The sequence below is a fragment of the Pinus tabuliformis genome, chromosome 3_2, assembly GCF_031772625.1.
Source record: "Pinus tabuliformis cultivar Carrire ecotype Pingquan chromosome 3_2, CPIR1, whole genome shotgun sequence".
Lineage (NCBI taxonomy): Eukaryota > Viridiplantae > Streptophyta > Pinopsida > Pinales > Pinaceae > Pinus > Pinus tabuliformis.
The window spans coordinates 657,670,635-657,693,332 of record NC_142302.1 but is presented as its reverse complement, the minus strand read 5'-3'; the positions used below and the strand labels follow the sequence as shown (position 1 = coordinate 657,693,332).

The following is a 22,698-nucleotide window of genomic DNA, read 5'->3' as shown; positions in this document are numbered from 1 at the left end:
TAATAGACTTGTATATGGAAATTCGGAATTGTCCCAAACTAAATGCCACGAGGTGTCTAAACATGGCAATAACATTTTCGAATAGGGAAACTGGGAATTGTCTCGAACTAAAGGTTATGATGTGTTTTTCTATGGATCATCGAAAGCTATAGTTGCTCTTGAATTTTTTTGTGTATCAGATTACTTCCAAAAAACTGCTTGATTGCCATTCTGAACAAACCTTGTTAAAATGTACAAATTTGAAAGGGATGGAAATCCTTTCATCTGGCTCAGGACATGAAATTGATATATTGCGTCACAAAAGCACATGATGTAGCGTTACAAGGCCACGAAGACCTCTCCTTCACATTGAAAGTGTGTGGAAAGCATTTTTAATTTTATTATTAATCCAAAGACATTATCTTATCCATCCACTTCCAAAGAACATATAATTTTTTCAACAGAGATATAGCAAACCCCAATTAAATGAAGTAAAAACCTGCCAAGTGGGAAAGAAGTAGTAATTGAAGTATCAAATAGGGCAGTAAGCATGGCTATCAAGAGTATTTCTGGTAAGCAATCCAAGGATAGAAATTAAAATTTTAGAGAGGCCCATAAAGCACTGGAAATTATCCTCTGTAATTTATGTATATGATTATCTTACCACAGGCAGGAGATTAACCCACAGGATGGCATATCATTAAAGTCTTCACGCCTCAGGATGAGTTTCTCCAATATGATTATGTGGAAAACAAAACCCCAACCCGAGATGATAAGCTCCATAAAATTTGCCATTTACATTTACTAGGTTAGTAAGCACAACACAAAAACAGTTCGTCAGTATGAATTTCCTATCATGGGTGTAAACATATCATGCAATTAAGTTCAGCACACTCGTTCTACGGTACCTCTAGAACTTCTACTCTTCTATTCAAAAAAACCTCAAGGGAAGAAATACGAATACAGTGAGCAGCCGTTTTTCATCTTTAATGAGAAACCTTAAGGGAAGACAAATATGAAAATTCCACAGAAAGACAATCTCAAATATTCTAGTTGTTTGTAACTTTGTATGCTTCCAAATAAAGCTATCAATATTCAACCTCATTGGAGAAAACGTCAATCATCTGCTGAATTAAGAATTGCATCATATACAGGAGTTTTTGGTTTCCAAATATGCAGTGCTTTGTCATAAAATGAGCAAGTAGCAACCAATGAGCATGCTCTTTCATAAGGCCTCTCTTCAAAATTTCTTTTTCCAGATGGCCCATCATCCAAGGAATTTCCTGAATCGATTTGCTGTGCAGTAGCAATATTATTATCCTTTTGTTGCCCGCAGGTTTTTGATGAATCTCTATCATCCAAAAGGTGTTCTTCCTGGTCGAAACTGCTTTCAATGCAGGGCACACCTAACCAACATCTTTCTATCTTGGATACATCCCCTTTGAACCAATCTGCACCATAAGCTAGTGAATCATGCCCTTTGTATTCTTCAACAATTTTGATACCATCATCTTCAAGCCTCACAATTGCAAAACCATTGTGCATGCACGCAGCCAAAACAAGGTTTCCATTGGAAGGATGGAATTTAAGCTTCCAAACCCCTCCACCCAGTCCCACAGATTCCTGTAGTACAGGTATTTCCATCAGTCTTGTATCCCATAATCTCAAGCATTCATCATAGCAGCCTGTGATGATACAATTTTCCCGTGCTGGACAGTTCTGAATGCTGCATATTCCCATTCGATGGCTCTTTGTGTTTCGAAATATTGGTTGATAGGAACTTTCTCGCAAGTCCCAACCACAAAAATTGCAATCATCAGCACCACTATACAAGATATCATGCCGCTGGGAGTCATAAGCAACGGTCCAGACTTCAAACATGTGAGCTTTCCAAGTGTGTTCTATTTGCATCTGAGCTTCGCTCAAACTGACAACTGATACTAAACCATCTGAAAGGCCTACTGCAATATTTGAAGAAAGGCTAGCATCAAACTGGTCCCAATCCACAGTAAGGCACATTGAAGAGCAGCTAATATTCTCACTCACAAGTTCCTTTATCTTAACATTGTCAGTCACCTGAACTGTCAAACCAAGCATAAGTTAGTTTATGTGACTCCCACATTAGCAAGCAAAGCGATCTGTACTAAATATAATTTTAGGGGAGGATGCCAGTCCTGTTATTTAAACCTCCAGATACCCAAAAGATCCAATTTCTGATCCACTTAAGGGATTGGAATTCGTTGCCTTTGCTCTAATCGCATATAACAAAAATAAATCAAACAGAAAGAAACCAAAATGACAAGAAAACTTGAAAGAGGGAAGTACTTCTAAGTTCTTATATTATGAAATGACAGAACACATGGTAAAGGAATGACAAAAACCCTAAACACATAATCTATAGGTGCATGAACATCAAATTGACGTAAATATTGTTTTAATACAACACTAAAGCATGATTTAGACTAGTCAATAAGTGACTTTATTAATATGACTGCGTCTATGGTCTGGATGACCATTATCAACTAGATAACTCGAACATTCCAGAGTCCAAACCTTGTGAAAATTGGCATGATATGTCAAGGGAGTTTGGCTTGTCACATTCTAATAGGACAGCATTTCAGTATCTTATCTTCATATACCATTTGGAGCATGTGCAGTGATTTCCTTACTCATAGGATAGGCAATTCCAAGTCACCGCCCAGTACATTACAGTTCATAATGTAATAATAAATTGTATAATGGATGCCAAAAGATAGCATTCTTATCAAATATGGCTCGAATAACGCATTGGACGTCTGAACCACTCAGAATTAATTGTCATATTCTGACTGTCAAGATGTTCAAAGTTTTCTTAATGCAATAGAAGAAAATAACATGCTGTGATAACTTATAAGAAAGAAAACACATCTAACAGGTCTACAACAATCTTGACGAAAGGTTACCCCCAAATTTCAACGTTTGATATTTCACATCCAAATTTTGGACAATGACTACACTATGATTTACAGGCATAGCACATGTCCTGAAATCGAGACACAATTAGGGCAAATGACAAACAAGTGTTCGGCATGTGTTCTGTGCACAGGGCATGTGTCCTAACATATCCATGTCCAACACGAGGAATATGGGCATACAAGGACAAACGAGCTTCTGAATTCTTTTCTTCAAAAAATTTCAGCTGTTAGTTTAGAAGAGTGAACAATTTGCAGAACAGTGTAGCTTCCGTTATAACTTATTGGATTGTCAAATATTCCAGTGAAGAAATGTTCGTTTGTAATCCTTCCGAGTAGATGTAGAATACAAGGGTTTAATATCCAGTTGTTTATATTGCAGAAGCACTGGTACAGGGAAGATAACTAACCGCCGTAGATGGTGCATACAAATTTGTAGTTTTAGCAGAGGATCATCCTATTGCATATATGATATATCTAGTAGTATGATAGAACTGCTGATAATGACCATTTTAAATTCTTTGCAAACTTCTAAAAAAATTGTTGTATTTAAGGACAGTGTTTTGTTGAAAATTGAAATAGTCATGGACATACGAATGTCTTTTTTGTTGGAGTCACGGACATAAGAATGTCAAGACAGGGGCTTAATTTCACTACTGAATGCCATGGGCATCTGAATATGTATTTTTTGTAATACAGGTTCCTTGGAAAAAAAGGAAGAGGCCTGTAACGGGTTCCCATAGGAAAATGACCCACTTGAGATAAAATCAGCATCTCTTTATTATATAGATTAAATGTTTGTACCATATTTTCCTGTCAAGGGGAAATAGTTGCAATTGGCAAATAGCAGTCAATTAGGATAAGCTCCCTCTGAATTTCACTGATTAGTTAAAACTATAGATGCAACAAAGTTAGAATTTGCATGTAACAGTAAATAACTTTATCTCCCATGTCCAAACTTTGATTTTGAGCATCGATTGGTGTGTTAGAAGATTGTTGAGAAGCCCAATACAAAAGTGAAGCCTGTAGATCAAGCATTGGCACCAAAAAGTGCCCGTTCCAAATCAAACATTTACCAAAGGGCCAAACCCCACCAGCACACCGTTCAGTAAGAACAAAAGAAGAAATTATCAATGGCAAAAGATGAAATATCATTGAAACTCAATCTAAAGGAAGACAACAAATATTCCAACATTTGAAAATTTCGTGAGATCTAGCTGTATGTTATAGACCAATCAGGCATTTTCCATAATTATACAAGAGGGTGTGGAATCAAACAGCAGCTCATTCTGCAGTTGATACTTAGGTGTTTAGCCACATTTTCTCAAGCCTAAAATCAAGTTAGCTAACAGCATCAGTTGTTCTAATTCATATTTCAAAAACAAAACCCAAATTTCTTAGTAGAGAAAAGGAGATAAAGAATAAAAACTTCAATACTATTTTTTTGATATGGTTGTTATCCCCGTGTTAGACATTTCAATGCATCGTATGCGTTCCTTCTCCCTTTTCCTGTGAAACATTATGTCTTGGAAAAAACGACATCCTAGGTTAGTCCAAGTGATGAAGAGCAATCGCTTTCATGAAGATAATGTTGAAATTTGGTACCGGAGGACAGGTGGTTCCCTAAGGCTTTGATCTTTGGCCTAGGGAAAAGTGTCCAAAAGAATTTAATTTTTCTCCTAAAGTAACTTTATAATTTTTATAAAGTTAAATCTAATTTGAAAGTGACTTTAAGTGATAAAGTTACTAAGTCTAATTTTAAAGTGACTTTATAAAGTCAATGAAAAATTAGAAAGGAAAAGTGACTTTGGAAATAAATGACTAAGTGGGTCTTTATTAAAGTGGGGTGAATTAAAAAATAGAAAGTGAGATTTAAATGAACATTTAATCTCAGCCATTGATCTAAATCTATTTCAGCCATTGGATTTAGGGATCACCCAAAAGTCATTTAGGGTTGGGTTAAGGGAGGAAAAGGTGGAAAAGATCATTCAATTCTTTCATGAGCAGATTGGGAGAAGGAGAGCAAGAGAGCAAGGGAGATTTCTGGACAAGGAGGAGAAAGAGGCAGCAGTTTGGCACACACACCAAGGCAGCATTTCAGCAAATCTGAACAGCATAAAGAACAAGCAGAAAAAGGCAGATTTAGTGAGCAAAACAGTGAAAAAATTATTTTTCAGCACAAATATCGAGGAGGCGATTTTCTGCACTTTTCCCGAGGGCTGTCCGTACAAGTCCGTACGGCCGTCCGTACAGTCCGTACAGTCCGTACGTCCGTACATCCGTACGGTCCGTACAGCTCTTCCAGCAGTTTTCAGATTGTCGTGTGGGCTGAAAACAGATAAGTTTTGCTTGCTGGAAAAATTTCTGTTTTGCTGATTTTTTGCTGAAATATTTTCTCTGTAAAAGGCATTTTCCAGAAATAAAGAAGAGCTCTCAAACTGGTTTTCCCCAAGAGTTGTAGGGGGTTTTTCCAGGGTCAAGTTGACCAAAAATCACTGAGTTTAAATGTGTTTTTATGGCTGTTTTAATTGCTGATTTTTTATTTCTGCAATTTCCAGCACTCTGAAAAATTTCCAGAATTTGTGTTTTCAGCAATATTTATTTTTTCAGTCTGTTAAATGTATGGCTATGGGAATGGGCATTTAACTATATGGGAGAAATAAGGTGAAACTGAAAACCGGGGTGGGAAACAGAAAATTTTACATGGTATCGGAGCTTGAGTGCTGAAGGGCAGTTTGGGACAGCAAAAGGAAAAAAATACAGCTGCTGATTTTTTCACTCAGAAAATTCCAGCAAGCTGATTTTTCATAAACAGCAGTTTTATCTTTACCACAGCAGTGCTATTTTTCAGTTTTAGGACAGCAAGATGTCATTGGGATTGAGGGTGGAGGATAGGTTGGATGGGCATACAAATTACAGCGTTTGGAAGGAGAGAATGCAGAGTATCTTTGAGGAGGCAGAAGTCTGGGATATCATGGTGCATACAGCACAGCACCCTGTTGTTGTGCCTACTGATGCTACTCAGTTGGCAGCTTATAATAGAAAGAACAACAAGGGTAAGAGGCTGATTCTAGACGGAATCAAAGACCATTGCATTCCTCATGTGAGAGGAAAGAGCAATGCCCATGAGATGTGGACAGCATTGTCCAATCTCTACCAGAGTACCAATGAGAACCGGAAGATGGTCCTGAAGGAGAAGCTGAAGAACATTAAGATGGGGAATGATAGTGCAGCTGGATATCTCACAAAGATCACCAATGTGAGAGATGAGTTGGCAGCGATTGGAGAGGCCATTCCATCCACTGAGTTGGTGCGTATTGCAGTGAATGGCCTCCCCCGTTCATGGTTGAACTTTGCTGATGGGGTTTGTGCACGTGAGACCCTTCCCACATGGGAGAGGTTTTGGGATGATTGTATACAGACAGAGATCAGGAAAGGACAGCTTGGGGCAGCCAAGCCAGTTGAGCAGGATGAGGACGTAGCACTGATGGCAGGAGGCAAGAAAGGCAAAGGGAAGAAGCAGGCTTCCACAAGCGGTGGTGGAGGCAAAGGCAAAGGTAAAGGTAAACAGGGTAACTCACAAAAGGACTATTCCAAAGTGAAGTGTTGGAATTGTCAGAAGATGGGACACTATGCAGTTGTGTGTCCGGAGAAGAAGAAGAAGAAGGGGAAGACCCAGGATGTGGCAGCGTCAGCTGAGATTGAGGACTTTGCAGGTCGTTTTGACCGGGAGTTTGCGTTCACTACATGTGAGTCCTCTAGTGCAGGATCACCTGCCACACAGGTTCAGAGGGAGCATGCTTTTCCCTCGATTAGCGGAGCATCTACAGGTATCTGGTATGTGGACAGTGGGGCTTCACGTCACATGACAGGAGTCCGGGAGTACTTCTCAGAGCTTTCAGAGAGTGGCACTGATATTGAGGTAGTACTCGGTGATGACAGAGTTGTTAGAGCAGTCGGGGTGGGGACAGTGACATTTCAGAGGGAGTCCAAACCTCCCTTGAAGGTGTCAGAGGTTCTTTATGTGCCAGGGATGAGGAAGAACCTCATATCCGTCTCAGCGTTGGAGGACAGAGGATATGAGGTACTGTTCAGGGAAGGACAGGTGTTGATGTATCCCAGGGGCTCTCCAGCTGATTCAGCTAGAGTGATAGGTGTACGCCATGCAAAGGTGTACAAGTTTGCATTCCAGCCCCCTTTGGCATTGAGCTGTAGTACCGACAGCAGAGCTAGCAGTTCTGAGCTATGCGAGATTTGGCACCGCAGGATGGGGCACATGTCTCATGGAGCCTTGAGGACATTGCGGGAGATCACTACAGGTGTGCCAGATTTCAGTACTGATCACCATGATACTTGCAGAGGTTGTGCGATGGGCAAGTTTGCCAAATCCCCTTTTCCCAGCAGTGACAGCAGAGCGACGGGGATACTTGATTTGATTCATTCCGATGTGAGCGGTCGGATGTCTCATGTTTCCTTGAGTGGATATGAGTACTATGTCTTATTCATTGATGATCACTCCAGGAGGACCTGGATTTATTTCTTGAAGACCAAGAGTGAGGTCTTCAAGCGGTTTCAGGAGTTCAGAGCTCTTGTGGAGACTCAGACAGGTCGAAAGATCAAGTCCCTGAGGTCGGACAATGGAGGAGAGTACACCCTTGGAGAGTTTGTTGACTATTGTGCAGAGGCAGGCATTAGGAGGGAGTTCACTGTTCCTTACAACCCCCAGCAGAACGGGGTTGCGGAGAGGAAGAACAGATCCATCATAGGGGCTGCCAAAGCCATGTTATATGATCAGGGGTTGCCATTGTTCTTGTGGGCAGAGGCCTGCAACACAGCTGTTTACTTGCAGAACAGGAGTCCGCATCGTGCCTTGGGGCACATGACTCCAGAGGAGGCTTTCTTTGGGAAGAAGCCTGATCTTGGTCATCTTCATATTCTTGGATGCATTACATACTCCTATATACCCAAAGAGGAGAGGACCAAACTAGAGCCCACCGCAGAGAAGGGTATCTTTGTGGGCTACAGTGAGACCTCAAAGGCCTTTCGGATTTACATTCCTGCACAGAGGAAAGATGTTGTCAGACGGGATGTGAAGTTCGAGGAGGACAGGGCCTTTAGGAGGTCACGGGAGTTAGAGTATCTGGATCAGCCAGACCCTCAGCAGCAGTTGAGTCAGTCGCAGGGATCCAGTGGGCAGGGATCAGGAGGATCCGGAGGTACATCTATGAGGATGTCAGGTCCATCAGTGAGCAGTGGCTCGCCGAGCCAGAGGGGTGGTGCTCCGGGCAGCATACAGAGCAGTTCACAGAGCAGTTCACTAGGGAGTCCACTGATGGACAGTTCACACGGTACCTCAGCTTCTACAGGTTCAGGTGCAGGCAGGAGGACAGCAGACAGACAGTCAGGAGTTCAGGCTACTGATGGGGATGAGGAGGAGGAGTTTCATTCTCCTATGGGAGAAGCATGCTCAGGGAAGAGGAAGCCCAAGTGGCTTCAGGACACCTTGAGAGATGCCACATCTGTTGCTGAGCCGAAGAGGCCGGTCAGAGAGAGTAGACCACCTGAGAGATTTTGTAGCTATATGGCGATGGTTACCAGCATCCTTGACTCTGAGCCTTCTAGCTATGAGGAGGCAGCTAGCCAGCAGGTCTGGAGAGAGGCCATGCAGGAGGAGTATTCTTCTATCATGAAGAATGATGTTTGGGAGGTGGTGCCGAGGCCTGAGGGCAAATCCGTGGTTACTTCCAGATGGCTTTACAAGGTAAAGCATGCTGCAGATGGCAGCATTGAGAAATTCAAAGCAAGGTTTGTGGCTAGAGGGTTCTCACAGGTAGAGGGAGTTGATTATGAGGAGACCTTCGCTCCCGTGGCTCGATATACTTCGATCCGCTCCATTATATCGATAGCAGCAGAGATGGGTTGGAAGATCCACCAGATGGATGTGAAGACCGCATTTCTCAATGGCTTCATACAGGAGGAGGTGTACATTGAGCAGCCACAGGGCTTTGAGGTGCATGGGAAGGAGTCCCATGTGTGCAGATTGAAGAAGGCCCTTTATGGCCTGAAGCAAGCTCCCAGAGCTTGGTACTCCAGGATAGATGCATACTTGCAGGGGATGGGTTTCACAAAGAGTGAGGCAGATCCGAACCTTTACTTTATTGTGATTGGTGAGGAGCCTCTCATTCTGGTGCTGTATGTGGATGACTTGATCATTACAGGTGCAGAGAGACTCATAGAGCACTGCAAGAGAGATCTTGCAGCGGAGTTTGAGATGAAGGACATCGGCTTGATGCATTACTTTTTGGGTTTGGAGGTGTGGCAGGAGGAGGGGCATTTCTTCCTGGGGCAGGGGAAGTATATTGTGGACATCCTTAGCAGATTCCACATGGAGGATTGTAGACCCATGTCGACACCGATGATCACCAACTGGAAGAAGCTTCATGCTTCGGATTCCGAGTTGGTGGATCCCACATTGTACAGGCAGCTGATTGGTTCCTTGATGTATTTGGTCAACACCAGACCAGATATCTGTTTTGCAGTCAACACGATGAGTCAGTTTATGTGTGAACCTAGGAAGGTTCACTGGGTGGCTGCAAAACACATTTTGCGGTACTTGCAGGGGACAGTGGATTATGGTCTGGACTACAGGCAGGGAGATGGAGTGAGATTGGCAGGATACACTGATTCTGATTGGGCAGGTTGTGCTTCTGATAGGAAGAGCACTTCAGGGTGTTGTTTTGGGTTGGGTTCAGCAGTAGTGTCATGGTTCAGCCGGAAGCAGCAGTCAGTAGCACTGAGTTCAGCGGAAGCAGAGTATATGGCAGCCAGTCTAGCTAGTTGTGAGGCCATCTGGCTTCGCAAGATGTTGTTTGGCTTATTTGGTCAGCCGTTGAGACCTTCAGTGATTTACTGTGATAATCAGAGTTGCATTAAACTCACGGAGAATCCAGTATTTCATGACAGGTCAAAGCATATCGGGATCAGATATCATTTCATCAGAGACCATGTTCAGAAGGGAGCTGTAAAGCTTGAGTATATTTCCACTGATGAGCAGGTTGCAGATATTCTTACCAAAGCCTTACCACGGGGCAAGCATGTCTACTTCAAAGACAAGATGGGTGTGGTGAGGAACACCTTCCTCGGTAAGAGGGAGTGTTGAAATTTGGTACCGGAGGACAGGTGGTTCCCTAAGGCTTTGATCTTTGGCCTAGGGAAAAGTGTCCAAAAGAATTTAATTTTTCTCCTAAAGTAACTTTATAATTTTTATAAAGTTAAATCTAATTTGAAAGTGACTTTAAGTGATAAAGTTACTAAGTCTAATTTTAAAGTGACTTTATAAAGTCAATGAAAAATTAGAAAGGAAAAGTGACTTTGGAAATAAATGACTAAGTGGGTCTTTATTAAAGTGGGGTGAATTAAAAAATAGAAAGTGAGATTTAAATGAACATTTAATCTCAGCCATTGATCTAAATCTATTTCAGCCATTGGATTTAGGGATCACCCAAAAGTCATTTAGGGTTGGGTTAAGGGAGGAAAAGGTGGAAAAGATCATTCAATTCTTTCATGAGCAGATTGGGAGAAGGAGAGCAAGAGAGCAAGGGAGATTTCTGGACAAGGAGGAGAAAGAGGCAGCAGTTTGGCACACACACCAAGGCAGCATTTCAGCAAATCTGAACAGCATAAAGAACAAGTAGAAAAAGGCAGATTTAGTGAGCAAAACAGTGAAAAAATTATTTTTCAGCACAAATATCGAGGAGGCGATTTTCTGCACTTTTCCCGAGGGCTGTCCGTACAAGTCCGTACGGCCGTCCGTACAGTCCGTACAGTCCGTACGTCCGTACATCCGTACGGTCCGTACAGCTCTTCCAGCAGTTTTCAGATTGTCGTGTGGGCTGAAAACAGATAAGTTTTGCTTGCTGGAAAAATTTCTGTTTTGCTGATTTTTTGCTGAAATATTTTCTCTGTAAAAGGCATTTTCCAGAAATAAAGAAGAGCTCTCAAACTGGTTTTCCCCAAGAGTTGTAGGGGGTTTTTCCAGGGTCAAGTTGACCAAAAATCACTGAGTTTAAATGTGTTTTTATGGCTGTTTTAATTGCTGATTTTTTATTTCTGCAATTTCCAGCACTCTGAAAAATTTCCAGAATTTGTGTTTTCAGCAATATTTATTTTTTCAGTCTGTTAAATGTATGGCTATGGGAATGGGCATTTAACTATATGGGAGAAATAAGGTGAAACTGAAAACCGGGGTGGGAAACAGAAAATTTTACAGATAATGAAGATTCAAATCTGATGAGGGTAATGTTGAACTTATGCACTACTTTACTTTAATAGGCAAATCAAAACCAGTATGACATCATCAAAAATATCAAATAGAAAAACAAAAGGAGATAACAAAATTTAAATATAAGCAAGGTAACTTCTAACCACGCACCTTCATCTTCAGACATCATCCCTGAAGTTTCTAGACAATAAGTTGTCAAGTTACCATCTGAATCAGCTTGTAGAAGATGAGGCTGCATGTTCCCTTTCCCTGGTCTCCATTTGATATCAAAAATTCCTGAAGTTTTAATCTGCTGAAGAAACTTGAGGTGTGTTTTGTCATGAATTGAGAACAGAGATAAAATTCCAACACGACAAGGCTGAGAACTTTCCTGTAATGTATAGGTTGCTGCTGCTAAAATATGTTGAAATGGATAGTCAGGACAGAATTCAACTGCATCAGCATTACCATCTAGATGAATGCATGTTACGTCCATTCTGTCAAAACAATAAAAGAAAGGTCAATGACATACCATATACATGTACGATGTGATAACAAATGTGAGCTATATGGTATGTGGCAAGATGTGTATGTTCAATGTTTAGAGAATATAGATAGCAATTCAAATACAATCCCTCTTGCAAGTGAAGGAAATTTACCAAGAATCTATCTGGATTCTGTATTTATATATTTCTTAAAATTTCTGGCACAGAACAAAGTGAAAAATCATAGAGAACTACCTTTACTGCCATCTATTGAGATAATGTCCATCTTTTTACAATCAGTTGTTAAATCCACTTTTCACAATCAAACTAGCTAATTTACTCTGATGCCCAATCAAAGAAGATGGAACAAGTACTTGCCTCCACCTATTTGTCTAGCTTGGTCAGCTGTTCAGAGTTCACTAAATGATATGGCAGACAATTTTCTCATACCCAGATAGTCCAACAGTTTCCTGTTGCTTCATATTCTAGTGTTAACAAAGAATGAGAATCTATTCTCCAAGGCAAAGAAAGAAGAATTACTGATTGAACTGTTTGGCAATGTGAAAGAATCAACTTTTGTTATTCAATGCAGTATGATTTTGCAATAAAATGCCTTTAAAATAATAGTGTTGTCTCCAGAAGTTGTGTGCTGACAACTGGGAGTCGGTTGCTTCATTATGACAACTCCATTTGGTTTGATTTTGTAAATATAGTGAAGGAGTGAAAACACTTGACAGGTTCTCAAGGAAGCATAGAGAAAGAAGCAAAATCATCAGCAATGGTTCTTTCTCTCTCAGAGCCAGCTCTCAAGCTAGATATAAGATTAATGCTGTTTAAAGGCTTGATTCTCCCAAAACCACACCTATACTTCTGGTGATTCTCATATTTAGAGTAGCTTATGACTTGGAGAAAGCATTCTAATTCAATGCCATGGTCATTTTTAGATACATCAGATATTTGTTGGACACAGTGTTGTCATTGATTGGCACCTGTGATTGGTCTTGGAGATTGATATTGTGCAATCATTGATGTCAAGGGCAGCATCAAGCTCATTGTTTAGGTCATTTGTATAGAACCATCATAGTAGTAGAATTATTGAAGAATACTTAGAAACAATATGATTATGACTAGTGGTTGCATGGTTCAGAGACCTGTTTGTTGCAGACAGTTTATGGGCAGAAGATCAAGTTGAATGCTCCCAAGAATGCCTAGATGGATAGCCCACTGGAAGACCTTTCCAACGATATATCACACGTAGAAAATCTCCTAAGGGTCGAAGAGATATTGTATATTAAATTCAGGCAGTCGGTTTTTGGTTGAAGAAGTTTGGAGGTCCGGGCCATTTGAGAAGAAAATAAGGAGTGCGCGGCAGAAAAAGCCAAACTCCGCACTAGTTTGGGGTCATCAGGCTGTTCGGGGCAGTCAAGCCGTTTGGGGGTGTAGGTGCAAAGGGAGTCCCGAAGTTGATCTATTCAGGGGTGCAGGTGCATAAGTGTCCCAAACCCGAACTCATAAACAGAGATCCATATGATGGCGAAGTTCCAATGTCGATTGGCCATTTGGCTCTAAAGGTTTGTTTGAAAGGAAGCACAAGAATAGCACCCGAACCCGACTTTCCTCTTCATACAGGTTGATGACATGGCACAAAGATGTGGCCAGTGAGGTGGCACTGACTAGGCATGGATGATGACATGGCGCCTTGTGCAAATGACATGGCAGGAAATTTGGAGTTTTCAAATGGCCAAATGAGCCAAATCCATGTGACACATGGCACCATTTGGAGGACACCATGTGGCAGGATGATGTCAACATGACAAAAGAAGCGTCGTCAGTTGATGATGTGGCATAACATCAGGAATTGTGCTGGCAGGTTGCGTTTGTGGAAGATTATCTGTGTTATAGAATTTTCAGAATTCTACTGGAGTTGGGAAGTGGTCTTGAAACTTGAGTTGTTCAGTAGTTCAGTCATTGAGATGGTTTGCTCAAGTGCAGCGACAGAGAAGGCCCAAACCTGAATAGGAACATAAGCGCATCATGTGGTAAGGCCTTGGTCACAGTTGCAGTCATATGAGAATGGAGCTCAACTCATGAACAGCTTGGATAGTTAAGAATTTGGTGTTGAGATCAGTTATGAAATTAAATGATTTCGTTGCATTGTCGGACAGCAGAGGATGGGATCTGATTTGTTGATGAGAAGTGATGCACAACCACTCATAGAGAATGCAACAAAAGATTGAGCTTGCTAGTTGGTGCAATCGTAATTGAAGATAGAGAAGCTTTGAATGGAAAGCACAATTGGTGGAATTAAGTATAGAGCTACTTGGAATTCCAAGGTGGAGGAACAATGTGTCAGAGGAGATCTATAGCAAACTGTAGCTAGAATGAACTGAAGAAACTCCTTGAGCCAAATAAGAATTAATTGAAGTACCTATTCTCGAGCAGTGCGTAATCAGAATGAAAAGGTAGAGAAGCAGAGATGTGAATGTACATGTGAGATAGCCAAAGTGAGTGCACAGTGTGAAGAGAACACAAATTGAAAGCAGTTGAACCTAATAGCGAGTTCGTTGTAGAAGAACAGTGTTGTAGATTACATCTCTGCATGTGCCTACATAAGAGCGAAGAACCTGATAAGCCATGTGTGAGTTGCAAAAGCCGAAGTGGTTGTGTGTGAGAAATGATAACAAATTGTATTTAAATTAAAGAACATTGTTGGAAGTCTCAATTTGAAAATCCTATGAAAGAGTAGATCTCACTGGTGCCGATCTGAGGTTGGTGCCTCTCAGCAAGTCGATGCTTGCTGATCTGAGGGGGTTGGGGCCTCATATGAGTGGGTGCTCACAAAATAATTGATGTAAACAAAGTGGGTGCTTTGAATTTACATCATAATAAAAACAAGCTTTGGTGGTTTTTCTCCCGGAAGGGTTTCCACATTAAAAACATTGTGTACAATTGTGAATGCATTTTTGTTGTGTGATTGTGTGATATTTGTTTAAAGAAGCAAAGATTTATAATTACTGATTCACCCCACCCCCCGCTGGCCCCCAGTAATTCATGATTCCCAACAATTGGTATCAGAGCGGGTTCCTTCAAGAACAGTTTAATCGTTAGCGGGTAGATCTGCAAGGAATCATGGCAAATCAGGCAAATCAAGATATCTACACAAGCAGAGTATCAATCTTTGATAGAGTTAATTATGTATTCTGGAGAGTCAAAATGGAAGCATACATCACTTATCTTGGAGTGGATGTATGGGTTGTAGTAGAATTGGGATACATAATTCCAACAACTCCACCTATAGATCTTGATGAAAGGAGAGCGTACAACAAAAATGCAAAGGCCAAGGATGCAATTGTAGCTGGTCTTAACCAGTCCGAGCTGGTAAAGGTGATGCACTACAAATCAGCAAAAGAAAACTGAAACAAGCTCAAGAGCAACTACAAAGGAGATGAAAAGATAATGCAGGCCAATATTCAAACCTATAGAATGAAATTTGAAAGTCTTAGAATGAATTAGGAAGAAAGCATTGTTGAATACTTAGGGTTAATGAAAGGAGAGCATACAACAAAAATGCAAAGGCCAAGGATGCAATTGTAGCTGGTCTTAACCAGTCCAAGCTGGTAAAGGTGATGCACTACAAATCAGCAAAAGAAAACTGAAACAAGCTCAAGAACAACTACAAAGGAGATGAAAAGATAATGCAGGCCAATATTCAAACCTATAGAATGAAATTTGAAAGTCTTAGAATGAATGAGGAAGAAAGCATTGTTGAATAGTTCCTTAGGGTTAATGAAGTAGCCAATATGATTAGAGGGCTTGGTGAAGACATTAAAGAAGGGGCAGTTGTCCAAAAGGTTTTAATATCGCTCCCAATGAGATTTAATGTCAGGATCTCAGCCATAGAAGAGATGACATAATCAAAGACTCTAACAATGGAGTAGTTGCATGGAACCCTCATTGCCTATGAGATGAGAATTAGACGAGAGAAGTCAGAGCCAAAGGAAGCAACATTCAAAGCCTCAAAGAAATCAAAAGAGCACAAAGGACACCAAGATTACTTCAACTATGACTCAGATGAGGAGATGGCTCAAATTGTAAGGAAACTTAAAAGAGGCTCGGGCAAATATAAAGGTAAGGTACCTTTTAAGTCTTTTGAATGTGGTAGAATAGGACACTTTGCTTCTAAATGTACAGATAAATCTGAGAAATAAGACAAGGAGATGGAACAAAAGAGTCGAGATAGAGCTTAGAAATATAAGAAGAAGAAGGCTCAGAAGAAAGAGAGCTTTTACTCCAAGGAAGATAGTGAGTCATCTGAGGCAAGCAATTAAGAATCCTCTGAGGGAGAACAAGAGGAATGCACACTCGTGGCATTTGAATCTGAGACTAAGTTTGAAGACAAATCATATTCTAGAGGAGTGGTGGACCTCGAGGTAGAACTAGTCAGTGCACTGGAAGAGTTGAAGAAGACCAGGAAGAAGAAGAAGTCGTTGAAAGAGCAACTTTTGTGAGCTGAAGAAGGTATATATAATTCTGATAATGAAGATTATAACCTTCAAAAAGTAATGTTAGAAGAGACTCTTAAGCTTAAGGACATTCTAGTTCAGCAATTATTGGACAAACAAAAGAGTCATGATAGACTAGAAGATGAAAATGAAGCCCTGAAGCTAGAATTGTCAAAAATGCAAGGAAAGACTATTTGGATACATATGATGGAGATATCATCTCTCTGAAAACCCAGCTTGAAGAAGCCAGGAGAAAAGAGGAGCTTCTTATGAACCAAGTAGTTGAATGGGAAAAGAACTGCCAAGAGTTGGAGGTAGAAGTTGTATCTCTAAGAACAGATCTCGTGAAGATCAAGTCCAAGATGGATTTACACCTCATATTTACTAAGGTTTCAGAAGCATTGGATGATCTCCTCAGCTCTCAAAGGCCATCAGCAAGCAAATTTGGTCAAGGATATGAAGAGCCTCACCAGACTTCGAAAGGAGAATCAAGTTCCACATCCCCAAGAAACAAGGAGCCTCAGAGCTATGCAGAAGCACTTAAAGGAAGAGCTGATAAGGATGAAAGGGTGACAAAACCAAAAGAAAATCAAAAGGATGTCAACCCAACCAAGACCAAGACTGCACCTTAGTGCGGACCTGCCCATTATCAAGCAAGACAGCAAAATTTCAACAAATCTACCTGACCTCAGCAAAAGCATTATTTCAGGTACCCAAAGCTATTCTATGGAAATTGTTTTATGTGTCATCACTTTGTTATAAAGTTGTTGACTATAAGGTTGTTAAAATTGAAAGAGATGAAAATTATAGATCAAGAAAATTCTTTGATGCACAAAGGAACTCATTCTCACCCCTTATGAATGACATTGAGGGTTATGTCTGCCATAACTATGGGCACAAAGCTAATGAGTGTGGGAGTAAACTGTTTAATCCTACAAGACAACAGAAGTACGATTTGCCAACTCCTCAAAAGAATACAAAAAGGTGGAAACAAAAGATAGAAAACGAGGAATGCAGTGTTGTAATGTTTGTGCATGATCAAGAGGAAAAGTGGTATGTGGACAGTGGATGCTCCAAGCGCATGACTAGAGACAAAAGCAAGTTCCTAATTTAAGAAAATGATAAAGGCAGTGTAAAGTTTGGGAACAATGCCCCAGCCAAAATAAAAGGGAAAGGAATAGTCAGCCTAGATAAGAGGACTAAGGCTCATAATGCCCTATATGTGGACGACCTCAAACACATTCTTCTAAATGTTAGTAAGATTTGTGATAATGGTTATGATGTCATTTTTAGATCAAAAAATTGTGAAATCAAAAGAGAAGAAAATCGAAAGCTGGTTGGGAAAGCAATCAGAACTCCCAGTAATGTCTACGTCTTCGATGATTCCAGAGTGAAGTGTTATCTAAGCAAAGCTGATGAGACATGGTTGTGGCATAGGAGGATGGCTCATGTTAACTTTGACAATTTGGTGAAGGTCAGCGAAACAAAGGCAGTAAGGGGCTTACCAAAACTATCAAAACCAAACAATTCAGTATGTAAGTCCTGTCAGTGTAGTATACAGACAAGCGTGCAATTGAAAACAAAGGAGTATTCCACATCCAGACCTCTAGAATTGGTTCATACAGACATTTGTGGTCCAACCAGAGCACAAATTCCAAGAGGTGAAAGGTATTTCATTTTGTTCATTGATGATTTCACTAAAGCCAAGGTATTTCATTTTGTTCATTGATGATTTCACTAAAGCCACGTGGATCATGCTATTAAAAGACAAATTAGAAGCCTTGAGCAAATTTAAAATGTTTAAATCACAGGTTGAGAATGAAAAAGATCTGAAGATCAAATGCCTACGGTCAGACAAAGGAGGTGAGTTCACTTCAAAGGAGTTTGAAGAATTTTGTGAGGAGCACGACATTAGAAGGCAATACTTTGTTGCAAGAACCCCTCAACAGAATGTAGTTGTTGAACGGAATAACAGAACCATTCAAGATATGGTTGGAGCCATGATGGACAAAGGAAAAGTGGCGAACACATTACGAGGTGAAGTCGCTCAAGTTGTTGTTTACTTGGCAAAAAAACTCAACTCAGACTGAACAGTGATAAGACCCCTATGAACTGTGGAAAGGAAGACAAGCCTTAGTGAAGCACCTCAAATTGTTCGGGAGCAAGTGTTAGATCAAGAGGAATGACACGAAGCTTGGTAAGTTTGACTCTCGTGCTGATGAAGGCATTTTCCTAGGATACGTGATCAAAAGAAAAGGCTAAAAGTGCTATAACAAAAGGACTAAGAGGATTGAAGAATGCATAGATCTCAGAGTGGATAAAGATGTACACCATACAGCAAAGCCTCGCCTCAGGAGAAATTAGATGTGTATGGTGGTTCTATGTACAAATATGAAGAACCTGAAGAGATGGAGGAAGAAGAAGATGAAGATTTACAAAAAGAAGAAGATGAGTAGCTACCAAAATCATCTCATAGATACAAAACTCCATCCAGATATGTGCAAAAGCAACATCTAGAGAGCCAGATAATTGGAAGTATAGATCTTGGTGTGTAGACAAGAAGGAGATTTATAGGCAATCCCAGACAAGCAAACTTTGCACTACTATCACAGATAGAGCCCAAGGATTTCAGCTAGGCAAGTGAAGACAAGTGTTAGATTAAGGCAATGGACGAAGAACTAGGTCAGATAGAGAAGAACTGTATGTAGGAATTGGTTCCTAGACCGAAGGATAAGAATGTCATTGGCACAAAATGGGTGTTCAAGAATAAATTGAATGAAGATAGTTAGGTTTGTTAGTTTTTGTAGCATCGGAAAGGAGTTCTAGTCTCCACTTTGGTCAAAGAGGCTAAGGAACACAAGAACTCTAGAACCCAGAAAAAGTTTCAGGAGAAAACACCAAGAGATGGCTCAATTAAGTTAATTAGTCAATAATTTAATTTTTCCTAAGTCTAACTTAGGAAAAGTGATTAATTAACAAGAATTAGTTGAGAAAGGTGAGATTTCTATAGAAAATCACATGGATCAACTCATAAATGATCTTGGCCATTGATGAGGACTTAATGATGGTCGTTGGTGAGCCAACGAGAGATTATAAGACGAGGTCGATGAGTTTGGAGCAAAATATACTAGACAGGTCGATTTCCTTGGAAGATTGAACTATCCAGTAGCAGCAGTTGAATCAGGAAGAGAAGTTCGAGCTAGAGGGGAAGCAGAGGCAGTGAGAGGCAGAGATAGTGATTCCAAAGAAGATTCCAGTTCCGGATAGTCAGTTTCAGGAGGGCCGAGTTTTCCTCAGTGAGGTTGCGCAGGCAACTTCAGAGGAGTTCTTCGATTCAGCTAGAGTGAGGGTCAATTCAATTGCTGGAGACCGAGAGAAATTCTGGAAGGGCTAGCAAGTCATTCTCAGAGGCCAAGTTGAGCTAGATATCTTGATCAGGGCATCTTCCAAGCAGTGCGAGTTTGGCCTGCACAGAGGCCGATGCAGGGGTTTTGAGCAGCCCAGTTTGTGCCAGATTTGGAGTTGGATCAGTGTCGGGTGAGGCAAAATTTGTCTCACTAATTTTTGTGACTAGATTACCTTGTAGAGGATTGCTAATTCTGGGCATCCAGATTGTACTCAGAATTTCACTGTTGCATAATTATAAAACCCTCATCTGCTACACCGGTTTTCCCACAATGGGTTTTTCTGGGGACATTTTTCCAAAAATAACTGTGTCAAATTTGTGTACTATATATGTCTCAGTTCCAGTTTTAATTTTCCGCGGCGTTTTTATTGTGAAGAAATTGCAGTTTAAATTATTCGTTGTTTGTCGTAACAAATAAACTGCTTAATAATTAACCAATTAGAAAGATAATTTTCAGTGGTTGCATTTCAAGGAATTTTCACATGGTATCAAAGCATTCTTGATTAGATCGAATCTCAGAAGCGAGAGGGAGAAACTCGCAGTTCAAAGGGAGTCTACAACACTATTTCTCTAGATTTGCGTAGAGCTAGTCATGCAATTTGAACTATTGTGCAAAGGATTCGATTTTCTAATCCAAGTGCCAGGAAAAATTCGCGAAGCCCATAAACAGTTCCAGCAGGCAGTGGTGAAGCCGGGAAGTAGTTTCAGTAAGCAGATCAGTGAATTCGCAGAGCAGATCTGGGAACAATTGGTTTGCAACAGTATTTGCAATAGCAAATCAGTGTCGGGTGGAAGAGAAATTAAACACACAATTGGAATTTCCCAGAGGGTTTCCAGATCCAAGCTTATTGGAGGAAATCCAAATTTTTCCAATTGGAGAAGGTGTTGAAGAATGTAACTAGGTTCGGTCTTCATAATTGTACTTGATGTGAAAATTCCTACACTCAAAGGAACCCCTACTGTAGCAAATTTGAATCTACTTCACCTACTTGATTTTTAAATTACATTCATCAAGTTATTCTTTTGAATACTAAACCAAATTACTTCTGTAGCCTACACTAATTAAATATTTGATCTCATGAAATAGAAAACAAAGCAAAGAACAAGATATATAGGACACACTTATTTTTGGACACAATAGTCCCCGGAAAAACCCAATGCGGGAAAACCAGTGCAGCAGTTCTTAGGGTTTATTATTATGCAGGAGAAATATCTGAATACAAATCTAGGATGCTCATCTAATAATCCTTTACAGAGAAAATACTGGCCAAAAATCTGAGTGATTTTTACCTCACTTCACCCGGCAGAATTCCAGCTGATCCGGCACAAGACTGGCTAACCCCGGCTATTTCTATGTTAGCCCTGCGTAGCCTTCTCTACCGTCTGCGTCAGCTCTCCCGATTGTTCCAGCAGTTCCGACAGTTCCTGGCAATTCCAACAGTTCCTGGCAATTCCGGCAGTTCTGGGTTCTGCGTGACATGCAGCTTTTTTGCATCAGCTCTCCTGACTACAGCGTTGCCTCTGCTTCAACTCTCTCAGTTGTTCCGGCAATTTCCGGCAGTTCCGACAGTTCCCGACAGTTTCGACTATTCCGGCAGTTCTGGATTCTGCATGACAAGCAACTTTTCTGCGTCAGCTCTCCCGACTACTGCGCTACCTCTCTACAATCTTTCTCTGCCTCTTTGTTAGTATTCTCCGAAAAGACCTTCTTTCGGATTCTCACTACCCCTCTGCTGCAAGATCTCCCCAATCGATTTTCCTCCTGAGAACTTCTCACCTCAAAAAATCGATTTCCTCAATCTCTCTGTGTGTTTCCAAATGAATCCCAAGCCTCCATTTTATACTTTTCCTGTTGAGTCTTCAACGGCTGAGATTAAGTCTCTAATCAACGGCTAAGATTAAAACATGACTTGATGCGTCTTCTAGATCATTCTCGCCCATATTTTGATCAATACCCATTAATATTTTAATTTCCCTAAGTTTAGACTTAGGAACTCCATTAAATTATTTTAATAAAATACAATCCGGGTGGAATTTCACCAAACGATTTCTGGGTTCTTTAGAACTCATGTGCCTTAGCCTCTCCACGAATTTTCAAGGCTAGAGCACTTCCGAAGCTACCAAAAACTAACACTCCCTCTTAGCGAGGAAAGTGCTCTAGCAACAATGTCCATCTGCATGCTGCTCTGTTTTTGAAGCATCTCCTTTCTGCATTGTTGTTGCCACCAACACTGTGTTGTTGCTGCTACTGTACTGCTGCCCATGACACTGCCATTGTAACTGTTGCATCTGTATTACAGCTCCCTCTCAAACGTTGCATCTGTTATGCTGCTAGCACTGCCACTGCTAACACGGCATCCGTACTGCAACTCAGTAGCTGAGAGAAGCAACTGAAAAACATCCAAAATTAGTTGAACCAAACTGTGATCAGTATAATACAATGAATGTTGGAATCTGACTACTGTTGATTCTGACCCTCTGAATCTTCTGCGCTACTGCTGACTCCTGCACTGTGCCAATTGCACTGCTACCAACCTTGCACTGTGTTGATCAGTCTTTGGTCCCCAGCTACTGCATCTGTCCTCCAAACACTCCACTACATCATCTGACACTAAGTCCATCTCGCTACTGCTAAATCTTGGGCTCCCGTAGCAAGGAATTGATCCAAGAGGTGGACTCCTCAAGGATCCTGCCCATGTGTAGTCCTCCCGACTACAGCTCAATATCACCCCATCTCCCTCCTAGAGATGCGTGGACACTCATAGCAAACTCATCCTCGTCAATCTTTGCTGAAGCAGCCTTAGGATCATGTTTTGTTAATTTTAGGTATGTTCTATGCTTAGAGCAATTCATTTCAATTTTCACAGTTAGCTCAATATCTTTTTTAGATTAACAATCACATTAGCATTAAAGCAAATTGTAGATAGAACATAAACATAGATCGCAGAAGACAAGCCAAGACAAGAGGACACAAGATGTGGCGCTAGCAAGGGACAAACCCCAATGTGGGGAAACCCTTGATCAATTCTTCTTATATGTTTTTCAATAGTTCAACAGAAAGAGAGAGAGATAGTACATATACAATAGAAGTCAACACTTTGACTTATCTAAATAA

The 22,698-nt window shown here is 40.7% G+C and overlaps 1 protein-coding gene across 2 annotated transcripts in view; it reads right to left on the bottom strand.

Annotated features, from left to right (window-relative positions):
• Positions 1-1,001: 1,001 nt before the first annotated feature.
• The window catches only part of LOC149182381 (Transducin/WD40 repeat-like superfamily protein), a 37,081-nt gene continuing 15,384 nt past the window's right edge, over positions 1,002-22,698 (bottom strand). Inside the window, exons 2-4 of one of the 2 annotated variants that reach the window (XM_089416825.1) lie at positions 14,164-14,280; positions 11,362-11,687; positions 1,002-2,060 (exon numbers count right to left, since the gene is read on the bottom strand). In XM_089416825.1, the coding sequence (XP_089272951.1) occupies positions 1,096-2,060; positions 11,362-11,687; positions 14,164-14,276 (1,404 nt within the window). In that variant the 5' untranslated portion in view covers positions 14,277-14,280 and the 3' untranslated portion in view covers positions 1,002-1,095. The remainder of the gene's footprint in view (positions 2,061-11,361; positions 11,688-14,163; positions 14,281-22,698) is intronic. The other variant, XM_089416826.1, reaches the window with a different exon arrangement.